The sequence below is a fragment of the Hippichthys cyanospilos genome, chromosome 11 (genome assembly GCF_059441005.1).
Source record: "Hippichthys cyanospilos isolate Australia breed blue-spotted pipefish chromosome 11, RoL_Hcya_1.0, whole genome shotgun sequence".
NCBI classification, from domain to species: Eukaryota; Metazoa; Chordata; class Actinopteri; order Syngnathiformes; family Syngnathidae; genus Hippichthys; species Hippichthys cyanospilos.
In genome coordinates this window covers 21785992-21799376 of record NC_142379.1, presented here as the reverse complement: position 1 = coordinate 21799376, position 13385 = coordinate 21785992, and the positions used below count along the sequence as shown (strand labels likewise).

Here is a 13385-nt window from a genome sequence, read left to right as displayed (position 1 = left end):
GCTTACCTTAGTACAGCCGAGGGAATACTTACGCTAGCAGAGCTGTAGAGCTGCGCGAAACAAAAACAAAACGGGGATAGGATGTGTTCAGAGAATCGGGGAATCACTAGCTAACGAACAATAGAAACAGTCATCAAAAATAACGGAAAGAAAAACACCGGACACAGGTCTAACAGGTGGTAAAACCAAAATAAAAATAGAAAAATAGCACTCTTCTCTCCAGCTAGTGATAAGCAGCAGCCACCGTAGTAACACCTGGAACCGGATGTTCTTGACGAGGAGAAGTTGTTGTGATGTGTCGGGGGAATCTCAGCTGCTTTCACAGGTTGACCTGCAGGAGCCAGTCAATGCGATGCCAGTCTGATGTTTCTGACTCTCATACTGAAATTATTGTTGTAATCTAGTATAAGGTCCTTGACCTTACTGGGAACATGATGAGGTGTAATGCAAGCTCGATCAGTTTATGTGGTAGGGATCTTTAACCACAAGACAGCTAGGTTGCCTCCGTTTTCATGGGCCTTTCTGATTAGCTGTGTGACAAGCCCGGTTTGCTCCAAGCAGTCAGGTGCCCCAGGGATCCCTCACTTCTGGACTGATGGATCAATGTAGTCGTTCTTGAGGAGAAACAGCTCTTCGTGAGACGATGCTGAAAAACATCTTCCCTTCCATACTCAAGAGAGAGATGGTTCGAAACTGGTGGATGTCTTTCGAGTTCTCATGTTTGGAGATCCATACCCCCTCAAAACACCTTCACTGGTCAGCAACTTTCCCCCTTCTCCACAAGACTTTCAAGATCTTCCACAAGTGCCATAGAAGCTCTGGGCGGCGCTTGTAGACCAGGTAGGGAATGCCACTGGGGCCTGGAGCAGATGCTGAGCGGGCTGCCTTGATAATCTCCTCAACCTCCTTCAGGCCTGGTTACTTGAGGTTGAATTCATTTGTTGATGGGGCGGGGCTGATGAGAGCTGTTTTAGGTTCCAGCTCTTGCTCTCTCAGAGGATTCACTATGGTTCACTTATTCTATGGCGTACTGCAGCCGGCCACTGCGCTTGTCCCCGAGGAGTTGTTTTGTGAAGCCAAAGGGATTGTCAATGAAGGATGCTCGCTTCCTTGCTCTCTCTCATCCATGTCTCTGCTGCCACTCTGCTATGCAAAGGTTATCAGTTTCTTTCGAAGGATGTTTTTCAGCTCTGCTAAGGCTTGCCTCTCCTCATCAGTAGCAGTCTTGTACTGCTTCTTGAGAGTGCAAAACTCTTGGCGGTGGTGTATCTTGGTGGCTCTCCAGTTCATATGTTATAAAACAGAGAAACTAGGAAACAAAGGACTCTGAACAGGCATATCTGCTGAATGTGCAAAAGGCAATAATCAGGCAACATACTCCCACTTCGGCCGCACCTAAATAATCCCCTGATAACAATGGGCTGCAGGTGTGCAGCCAGTGGCTTTGGCCCCTAATGTTCATACACTCAACAATCTTCGATATGCATTGTGTATATAATATGGCTAGACCTGATAGTCATGCATTTAAAAAAGAAGTATATATAAAAATAAATAGAACAAGCAATGCATTGAAGTAGTTAAATATGTAATGTAACTACTTCACTGCATTACTTTTTGCTGTAACGCGGAAGTGTAATACGTATATTACATACAATTTTTTAAAAATTTTGTACTTGTTACAAATGAGAGTAAAGTCATACAATACAATGCATTTTAGCCTGAAAGTGGTGTTTTTTTTCTGCCCAAAATTCGAGGTCGGAGGAGAAAGGTCCAGGCAAAATGTTTACTTGCTGTTGTTAATACTTACTACAGCAGGGAGTAATGTGGCAGCAGATGACGACAGGTTCAATATAGACAATACGTACACAAGTTGGACATATGTCCACTACTTTCAATTTGTCATAGATAAAGATAAGAATATAATTGTTTGATGAACTTTGTGCGCAATACCTAAAGATCTATCCTCTTAGGACAAGTAATTTGACAAACCATCTAGAGCTGTGCCATAGTAACGTAAATTTAGCGAAAAGAAAACACACGGAGGATAGCGCTCTCTCGTTGAAGGTTCCCACTTCCACTTCAACAAGAGGTTAGGGCCTAACCTCTTGAGGTCGAAGTTAGGAGATTCATTAGGAGTGTGGTGTTCGTTGAAGATATGCTGCCGCTTCCCACAGTGGATTCGCCAGCATTTCAAAACCTTGTCAGCAAGATCCATGTCGCAACTAGCAATAATGACAAGACAAACTAACGCTAATCTTCACTGTACAAATGCTATTCATTATAGTCTATAAATAGTTCTAGTCATGTGTATCAATGTCAATGTGTAGATGATACACAATAACAAACATGTAGGCTAGGTGCTACCAATAGCCCCACCGAAACCATCTATTTTTGAAACATCTGTCCCAAACCTAGCTGGCAGAACTTAATTTTGAAAACAGTGTAAATGTTGAAATTGTGAAATGCACTGATTATTTATGCCAAAACATGTATGGCAAAAACAATGCACCACTATGCTGTGAAGCTAAGTAATAAAGGGATTAAAATACAAAAAAGAAAGATTTTGTATCTTGTTTCTAAAGGTTTACAATACAATATGGACAAAATGATTTGTACTGGTTTCAGGATTGAGCCAATCTTTCACGGGATGTGTATTGAGCGTAATGAGCAATATTTAGAATGGCAAATCCATATTTCCAGTTATGGTGAAGAGAGTAAAATAAAAGTAATGCAATAGTAGTGTAATGCATTGCATTTCAAATACAGTAATAACATAATATACCTAATTACTTTAAAGTGACAGATATATATATATATATATATATATATATATATATATATATATATATATATATATATATATATATATATATATATATATATATATATATATATATATACAGTATATATATATATCTTCCACCAATCAAACCAGTGACAACAAGACGCTTGAAAGCGAACACCTGTGCGTACGAGAGCAGCTGCTGCGTGTGAGGTGCATGAATCCACGCCAGAAGGGAAAAGAGGATTTGAAGAGGATCACCCTTATGATCGAGGGAGGGACTACATGTGTATATAATATTACTGCTTATTTCCCGCAGGGACTCGCTCGGAGCAGGTAGGGCATCTCTCAAGTCTGCAGCTTAAAAAACTTCTCTTAACACGTTTGGTAAGCTCTCATTATTTTTGCCGCCCATTTTAATATTGTTTACGGGATAAACATAGTCACGTGTTTGACATTGTTCTGGGGATTGATTTATCAGTGAAAGTGTCGGGTTTAAAAATTCTCGTCAGTTTTTTTTTTTTCTTGCTGCGCATTTGTCAAATAATGTCTGTTGAAACCACCGTGGAACTCAGTAATGACTTAATACAATTAAAACATCATTCAAATGCATATTGAAAGTATCTGTTCTCCTTCATTGTTTTGTTAAGCGCAACGCAGTTATGCCCCAAAAGTTTTTAGTTAGTTTTACTTTAATAGTCCATTGCCTCGCCTCAACAATGTCTGTGCATGTATTTGAATGAGATGTGAGACATGATTTGCGCATTCTTCTAGTACGAAAGTGACGCGTTGGTGTTGAGCGCTCTCGGTATCCCTCCATGTGCCAACAACTGCCGAAGCACAAGATGAGTTATGTTGTCCACGTGGACCAAATGTGCGCCTTCTTTTCCAGCCCTCATATTTGATGTTTCAAATAACCAGTGGTACCTTGAAGCAAGTGGTGTGGAATGAGAGGAGGTTTTAATCAAGTATGCAAAGAGAGTGGAGTGATGGTAGTTGGATTTAAAACTGCAATGTTTATCGGACAAGAAAAAGGTTGTAACCTACTCATTGGAGCATACAAATACACCATCCCTACGCAATCCCCATCCAAAAGACTCATCAGTTGTTTCTTTTTATTACTATTGTGACAATATGATAATATATGATTTATTGAGGTAGGCATATACATATATATATATATATATATATATATATATATATATATATATATATATATATATATATATATATATATATATATATATATATATATATATGTGTGTGTGTGTGTGTGTGCGTGTGTAGGTGTGTGTGTGCATGTGTGTGTGTTGTGTGATTGATAGCGATGTCCCATGTGGATTTTGTTTTTTAAATGCAGTTATAGCCTGGCATTGAAGCAATTTTTAAATATGTTAGTTCTTGCTTTGATTGTCCTAAAGCGCCTGCCACAGGGCAGCAGTTCAAAGAGTGGTTCAAAGTGGTGGTCCTTGCCTCAAAGGTCATTCAAAAATTTGTCATATTAAAGGACATAGCAACCAATAAAAGACAAACCCAGCATGAAGTTATTGTTAAAAATGACATCAAACCGAAGTCTGACACACGTACAGCTGTGTGAAATACCAACATAACTGTACATTAATGTGACAGGGCTGCATTTGGCACCAGCAAGCCAGCATTCCTGGTAAGGATAAGTGGCTACAGATGGGTGAATGGATGGATGGATGGTAGATGGATGGATGGATTCGTCATAAAACACACACACATAGATATAGCAACAGTAAAACAAAAAAAAACCTTCACAGATAATGTCTAAGTTAAAAAATAATATTTGAAAGCTTAATAGTAAAAGTTGTTTTGGGTTTGAAGCCAAATAAATATTTTTACCAAATTTCATTTGTTGCAACGTCAAACATCCTGAGATTTCAAAGTGGTAAAATTTCACCTGCTATTGGAATTTACTTTATAGTGGTCATTTAAAACTTCCTGAAAGGTTCGGGTCAGTATTTTTTTCCTAAGGTACTTGTTTCTATGGACATTTAAAAGATGTATTCGCCAAAACTTGGTATAGATTGACAACGTTCTAATTACTGTAACTTCATCAATTTCTGAGCTAACTCCATGTGTCATGTATAATTTTAAAGAATAATAATTTTAGAATTAGATTATATCACTATATCTTTTTACTCTGAATTGTTATTTTTTTCTGTTCATGAAAATGCACAAAGGATGACAAAAAGTAGCCAATAGTTACACTTCTGATGGCTGAAATACACATGGTGTTCACTATAATTTATAATCTGGGTGCGTGTGTTTGTGAAGTTTTGGTCACATTCCATTGACAGAAAGCTTTACATGCCACTGTCTTTTTATACACATGTATGATGCACTCTAAGGGGAAACAATAACCTGTACCATGTGACTGATTGCTTGGAGAAAATAAGGGGCAAAAAGAAATACTTTAAATGCATTAAAAAAATAAACATCCATTTTTTTACAACTGTATACTATATTGTATTTTTCCCTTGAAACCTCCCACTTCAAATTTTCTCAAAGAGATATGGTCACCAGCCAATCACAGGGTGGGTGTTAACCCTTTGAGCGTGAGTCATGCCAGTGTTGTGAAGCACAACACTACAGTCAGGATTAGGATTTGATTTTTAAACAAGAGATGATTGTACAAATCCTTGTCTTGTCTCCTACGTCCTACTATCCATTCTTATATCTCACAGTTACTGGTACACACACATGGAAGCGCACACACACACACCTACACACGCACACACACACACACACACACACACGACACACACAATTTAAACAGTATGTGATTGATAGATGGCCTCACACTGCTTCATCCATTGCCGTGTTGATTCCTTCAACAGGCCCAGCTTCTGCTGTCCAATGTCTGCTATGAGTTACTACGTGGATCCAGTTTCTTCCTATCCAGCCCTTCACCCCTGTGACCGTCTGGCCGCAATAGTAAGACCCCCGATCTCCTTTTCCCCTCTCATAAATTACCTCAGACTACCTACCACACACTCAGCTGGAAGTGTGAGATTATTGGCCAGATTGGTAGCTGTTTCCATAATTATATTGCCTGTTCCTTCTCATGTATGTTGGCAATCAGTACCTCCGCACATTCATGATTTTGAAATGTTCTTCTTGGCCCCGCTCTTGGGTCTTACACAATCACCCTGTACCAACATACTTTCGGTTTGCAGACAGAGAAGCTACCGACGTTGAATTAACTAGTCCAATTTGAGTCGGAGCATCTCTGCCAACTGCTTAGCTAAGCCACACACTGGATGCAGTTCTTTCCAAATCATAAAGAGTCAGAAGTGGCAGGGAACATTGGGATTCCTAGCAGGTGAGTGTATGAAGGGTGCAGGCCAAGGAGCAGCAACACAAATGCTTCCATTTGTATGCAGAGCTTCAGCACATTAGGATAAGAGACGGAGGTTATATGCTAATGAAAACCCCACATTGGCCTGATAGAAAACAAAGAAGGTTACAGCACCACAGGTCCTAATTGGCTCAGGTGGTGAGGCTCGCCTTTGGAATTGAAGCGCTTGCGTATGAGGGCAGACTTGGTCAGAAGGTGAAAGCAGTGCACACTTGTTTGAATGGATGAGAATCACCAGGACACAGCAGAAGACGTCCATATTTGTTTTGTCACTATCTCTAAGCAGTCTAAAATAACAGTCAGTACATTTTTTTTTTTTTTACAGTAATCAACAAAACATTCAGTAGCATTTTCTTAAACAATAATTCAATAGCCTTATAATTTGTGGTGCTCTTCATAAGCAATGCAATGAAGCTAAACTGCCATGCTACAAACACAACATGATGACTGTATGCCACCGTGTGTCTGATTTGCCCCTAGAGGCAGAATGGAAGTTTTGCTGTGGGTTCCCAGTTGCATCTCCCTGCGGTGGTCCAACCTCAACAGCAGTACTACTCCTCACAGCCTTTCTACCCTCATGATGTGCCCATGCAGGAGGTCCCTAATGAGCGTGACATTCGGCCCATAGGTAAGAAGTGGACCCACACAACAGTATTAAGCCGCGTGACTACCACTCAAGAGGTCTCTGTCCAAATCTTGCATCCTGTTTCTCTAATTCAGCTCACCTGTGGCCCCCAAGAAGTATACAAAAGAGATAGGCCTACAGTAGATATGGCAAAATATTTGAACCGCCACATTATACCAGCAACAATAAACAACGTTGTAAATTGATACCTCTTCAACTGTGTTGTGAAGGCATAGTGAAGAACCGAACACCCGCAACGCAGCATGTGAATGACAAATTGTATTGCTCTGGCAATTATCACTACAACAACGTACAGCCTTTTTATTAAAGACTGTTTTCAAATCACAGCAGCATTTAATGTTTTTTAAAAAAAACAAAATTGAAATATTAGCATCAATTTAGGGGATCACTTTTACTTCTATAACACTCAACAAATACAATATTTCTGGACATCAAAGGCAAAAAACAGGAATCTTGATCGTCTCGTCAAATAAATCATAATCACCGTTTTATGCGATGCATGTGGTTTCACACTGAATACGACCAATGTTCTTTGGTCACAAAGTCTAAAAAAAAAACACTCAAAGACGGGGGCTGGGAGCAATGAAGATTCAAAGCACTGGCTGCAGGCTTTCTTCAAATTGAGATTTCTTGCTTCATTAAGACATCACATACTTAGAGGCTAAATGCTACTTAAAAATGCTACTCCTTAGACATCTAGGGTTGGTAAATGTAATTTATTTTCCTCGAAGAATATGTCAGGAAAAGTATGTTCTTAACTTACCTTCATCAACCAGCTTCTTTGGTTTGTGTATTAAGAGTGTTGATGGAAAGCTAAGATGATTCTCTACAAAAGCATGATAATAGTTAGACTTTGCTGGGGATAAGGATGAAGTTGCGAAATGTAAGCAGCCATTAAAAAACAATTTTGAGATGTACGATTTTGAGTGGACATATGGGAAATTTGTGATTTTTCAGTGGACATATGGGAAATTTGTGGGAAGAAAAACATTTGAGAATAAATAAAACATTATTTCATAAAAAATACAATATAACAAGTATGAAGTCTTTATTTCAAGGATTGACCTAAAAATTCTCACAACCTAACCTAAGTCCAAGACGCCAGCTACCTCATTATATCAGTAGATTAGGTTGTATATATTTCTACAAAATAAAAAATACAGAAGGAACTAATTTTGAGCTTTTCTTTTTACAAACAAGACTTTGATCATAAAAGTACAGCAGTTTTTATATTTTGTTTTTTTTACCCAATTTAACTTACACTGACTGGGATCCTGCCCCCGATTTATCCTGATATTTATTTATTAATAAATTGATTCATTCATCTGTGCCACATGCACACACTTTTGCTCTGTATGTGTACAGTGGGGCAAATAAGTATTTAGTCAACCACTAATTGTGCAAGTTCTCCAACTTGGAAAGATTAGAGAGGCCTTGAATTGTCAACATGGGTAAACCTCAACCATGATAACAGAATGTGGAAAAAAAAACAGAAAGTCACATTGTTTGATTTTTAAAGAATTTATTTGCAAATTGTGGTGGAAAATAAGTATTTGGTCAATACCAAAAGTTCATATCAATACTTTGTTATGTACTCTTTGTTGGCAATAACGGAGGCCAAACGTTTTCTGTAACTCTTCACAAGCTTTTCACACACTGTTGCTGGTATTTTGGCCCATTCCTCCATGCAGCTCTCCTCAAGAGCAGTGATGTTTTGGGGCTGTCATTGGGCAACACAGACTTCGAACTCCCTCCACAGATTTTCTATAGGGTTGAGATCTGGAGACTGGCTAGGCCACTCCAGGACCTTGAAATGCTTCTTACAAAGCCACTCCTTTGTTGCCCTGGCTGTGTGTTTGGGATCATTGTCATGCTGAAAGACCCAGCCACGTCTCATCTTCAATGCCCTCGCTGATGGAAGGAGATTTTCACTCAAAATCTCTCAATACATGGTCTCATTTATTCTACCCTTTACACAGATCAACCGTCCTGGTCCCTTTGCAGAAAAACAGCCCCAAAGCATGATGTTTCCACCCCCATGTTTCACAGTGGGTATGGTGTTCTTGGGATGCAATTCCGTATTCTTTCTCCTCCAAACACGAGAACCTGCATTTCTACCAAAAAGTTCTATTTTGGTTTCATCTGACCATAACACATTCTCCCAGTCCTCTTCTGGATCATCCAAATGCTCTCTAGCGAACCTCAGACGGGCCTGGACGTGTACTGGCTTCAGCAGGGGAACATGTCTGGCAGTGCAGGATTTGAGTCCCTGGCAGCGCATTGTGTTACTGATAGTAGCCTTTGTTACTGTGGTCCCAGCTCTCTGTAGGTCACTCACTAGGTCTCTGGGATTTTTGCTCACCGTTCTTGTTATCATTTTGACGCCACGGGGTGAGAACTTGCATGGAGCCCCAGATCGAGGGAGATTATCAGTGGTCTTGTATGTCTTCCATTTTCTAATAATTGCTACCACAGTTGATTTTTTTACACCAAGCGTTTTACCTATTGCAGATTCAGTCTTCCCAGACAGGTGCAGGTCTACAATTTTGTCTTGTCCTTCGACAGCTCTTTGGTCTTGGCCATAGTGTAGTTTGGAGTGTGACTGACTTGACTTGACTGACTGGTTGTGGACAGGTGTTTTTTATACCGATAATGAGTTAAAACAGGTGCCATTAATACAGGTAACAAGTGAAGCATCATTAGACCTTGTTAGACCTCATTAGAAGAAGTTAGCCCTCTTTCACAGCCATGAATCCTGCTTGTTTGTTGGTGACTAAATACATATTTTCCACCACAATTTGCAAATAAATTCTTTAAAAATCAAACAATGTGACTTTCTGTTTTTTTTTCCACATTCTGTCTCTCATGGTTGAGGTTTACCTATGTTGTCAATTTCAGGCTCTAATCTTTCCAAGTTGGAGAACTTGCACAATCAGTGGTTGACTAAATACTTATTTGCCCCACTTGTATTTGGTGGTACTGATCTGCAGGGCCATGACTTTACTCAAAAACACACATCGCCAACCTCCTCCTCAACCCTATCATTTTTCTGTGTTTTTCCATGTCTTTTTCGTCTTTTGTAATGGCCGTTTTATTTTAAACTGGAACATTTTTCTTTCGCTCATGTGAGGCTGACCTCTTCTCATCTTCAACCATGATTGATGCTGGCAGTCTGGGACACATACCACAGCATCATTGGAGAGCCGCTGGGGTGCTTTCTCCTGTTGCCTCCCCTGGCTAGATGCAGGGGGTAAGACAGAGGAGGGAAGGGAATTTACAGTGGGCTGGGCAAAGGGTGGCCATCTCTTTCCCAAGCCTCTGTTCCGGTCTCTTGAGAGGTGCATGCATGTTTTTGTGTTTGTATGAAAGGCCATCAGGATTTGATGGGATTTGCTCATGTTTGTTGCCAGACACACACTTCTTTGCAGCCTTCACTTCATTGCTCCCAGCACTAAAGTGTTGACATAAACATTGCCAAGTGGAAAAAAATGACCCCGCTGTGAGCTTTTTTTTCTCTCTTTTACTCTTTTTGTTTTTCATCCTGCTCCTAAATCCGCTATCATGTCCGCAGCATATTGAAGAGCTATCTAGCCCCTTGGAGATATAGACTTCTGGTTTTTGGACCAACACTCATTAAATAAGTATTGGGCAAAGTACTACCAAACTGCAATATACTACATATTTCCCGGGAGTTCCTAAGAACATTATCTATATAGTGTAAGATCACTGTCTCTGACTGTCATGTTCTCATGTAGTATGTCCCAAAAATGCTAACTTGACACCAAGTTCAACCTGAGCCAATGAAAACAATGGTGATGCAAGGCATTGCTTCTTCAGTGTTTCACCGTAGATAGCATGTGATTGTGGTCAGAGCATAAACGTGTCAGCCGTGTGTTAGCAATCTATGTGGAAAAGTCCCAAACAGGGAGTGACATTGTGGATATGACATAATTGGGGACAACATCAGTACAATTTTGCTAACAAATTAAACTTTGCATAGTATGTATGCAGTACTATTTTTCTCTTATAATAACTTTTATAAGAGGAAAACCCCTTTCTAGAACAAATATGTAAAAAATATGAACTTTTGCTCTCAGGGAAACACGAACTATTTTAAACAACAGCAACAGTAGAAAATATGGATGCAATAACAACTGCTTATGATTTCTTCAATAGTTACTCATGATCATAAAATGAGTAAAAAGGCTATTAAAATTTGACTGGTAAAATTCAATGATTGCCATCCCCTTGTCATCACCAATATTTTATACTCATTGAAACTCACATATAATCGTTACCTGTCACCAGTCATACTCGGAGTTTGTAGCAGAGGTATGAATATTGGCTGAACAAATGATGCAGAGGCTAAGGGTTCCCCTGGCAATGGGCATCCACATTGCACCCCGCTGACATAAATTTTCAATGCTAGTCCACCAGCAGTTCCAGCATTGTTTCATAGAAACAAGGTCATCCACTTTTGATAGGAGTCTAAAGCTAAAATATCTCCCATTTGCACAAAAACATTTCAGCGCAAACCACACATTTCCCCACTCTTTATGAATACGCATTGAGGATCAATTTTCCCCTATGGTTTTACTCATTGATACTGTAGATCAGGGGTAGGCAACTCCGGTTCTTCGAGAGTTGTCTCATTTCAACACAGCTGATTCAAACTATCAGGATAGTAAACAAGCTTCTAGAGAAACTGCTGATCAGCTGATCATTTGAGTCTGGTGTGTTTTCAAGAACGAGACATCGAAAGCAGGCAGGATGTGGCTTTTGAGATACTGGGGTTCCCTATTCCTTGCTCCCTAAAAAAACATGCCAAAATTGGATATCCTGAAATAAAACCTGCCACACTCATACTTTGTCAGTATTCTACATCAGCTTAGAATATAGAAATGAAACACATGAAAATGTATTTAACATACACAAAATGTTCAAGCTGTTAGAAACCATTCATAATTGGTAAGAAAGATGGTTGGCTATTCCACATTTCCACCACCAGAGACGGCATTAATATTGCACATTACGTTTTTAGAAAATAACATGACTTATACAACCTTCATGCAATGTTCAGGTGGCAGACATCAAGTTGAAGTTACATTATGTAGTAGTACCTGGTTGTAAAAGTGTTTCTTTGCGGTAAGTGAAGAATGGCAGCTACAATACCCTGTTTTTGTCCATTCTCATGCTTTGACATGCACGGCAAGAAAATGTGAAAGTGCTGTAATTTATTTAGTTTTGCTCCCATAGGGCTTTTAATTTTACATTAATGTGATTGACAACAATATACATTAAAATATTGGCTCAGTTTTACAGCAAAGGCTAGTGTACTTCTGATGTGTGAACAAAAATGTGTCACCACTATTCTAAAAGTGAGTGTGGTTAAGTGCCACATTTGCATTACAAAAGTGTTGACTTGAACAATATCAACATACACAGCAAAAAGCAAAGGTTTAAAATTTAACTTCCTAGTGCAGTAGAGAAAAATGTAAAGAGGGGTGAGGTATAATTTCCCGCCAAACTAAATGAGAACCTGTTAACCTGTCATGTTGATTGTATGAGAAAGAGCCCAGAACAGATGTTGGCTGTGTGAGGACAATTGTACATGTTTGGCCCAGAGCCCAATGTCACACACTGTACTTCTTGACAGCCTACAGCCGTGCCATGGTAAGGTTTATACTGGCCCGGTACCATAACACACACTATCAGTGATTTGTGCTCCTGGAAACTTTTCTTGTAAAAGCTCTCAGGGTGAGAGTCACAAAAGGATAGCACCCCCCCCCCCCCCAAAAAAAAATACATTGCCCAAGAAAACAAAAAAAAGTCAAAAAAAGTAAAACACCATTATCTTAAAATTAAAAAAAAAAAAAAAGAACTTCTAGCTTGCATTTCCTGGCTAAGAGCCAATCGGAGTGATATTGTCTCTTTGCCATGTGGTTACTTGATTACTTGAATGTCATCACCTCCCAGGCATTCCAGAACAATGTGCAAGCGATTTAAACATTCAAAATGTATTGACTAAGCAGTAAAACAAAAAAGTATACAAAAAAAATCTTTTACAACTTAATTCTAAACATTGCTTTGAGTATGCATTGCGCAAAATTGTGTACAGTATGCATTTTAGTTCATGAAACCATGACTCTGAAACACAGTGCAAACATTGGCTTTCCAGTCGCGCTGGTTACCTCAATGAAGAGAAAGTGTTGCTCAGTGCAATACATTAAAGAAATTTTTCTCTCTTAATACTAGCTGCTGCGTACTTAAGGCCCAACAGTTATTCCTGGGTGCATGCATGTACTGCATACGTACTGAGTGTTAAGACTTTCGTGCTCCCAAGTATGTCTCGGTTTAAATATTTGTGAGAATTTTTAAAGATTTACCTAGTTGAGGTCAGGTGACATAGGTGATGATTAGTACAATGATGATTAAAATGACAAAATCTACCATTCCGTCGTACTCGATTCCGGCAATTTTAAAATGTTTTTGTCCGTCGACAAAACTTTGGTCTGTAGGTGCTGACGAATCACCCAGTTCTGGCCATCAGCTTTCACAAACGTGTCAGTGAA

General features: G+C 39.3%; 1 protein-coding gene across 3 annotated transcripts; it reads left to right on the top strand.

Moving 5' to 3' along the window:
- The first annotated feature begins 3036 nt into the window (after positions 1–3036).
- LOC148416340 (uncharacterized) lies at positions 3037–10082 on the top strand. Of its 3 annotated transcripts, none has more exons than XM_088428409.1 (4): positions 3037–3118; positions 5647–5743; positions 6648–6795; positions 9944–10082. In XM_088428409.1, exons 1-4 carry the CDS (start codon positions 3048–3050, stop codon positions 9946–9948), a joined length of 321 nt encoding a protein of 106 aa, XP_088284535.1. In that variant the 5' UTR covers positions 3037–3047; the 3' UTR covers positions 9949–10082. The 3 variants fall into 3 exon arrangements, 2 of the variants coding, with proteins under 2 accessions (XP_088284535.1, XP_088284534.1); XM_088428408.1 differs by lacking the exon at positions 9944–10082 and adding an exon at positions 6888–7086; XR_015867298.1 differs by lacking the exon at positions 9944–10082 and adding an exon at positions 6888–7086 and having other exon boundaries at positions 3078–3169.
- Positions 10083–13385: the final 3303 nt, after the last annotated feature.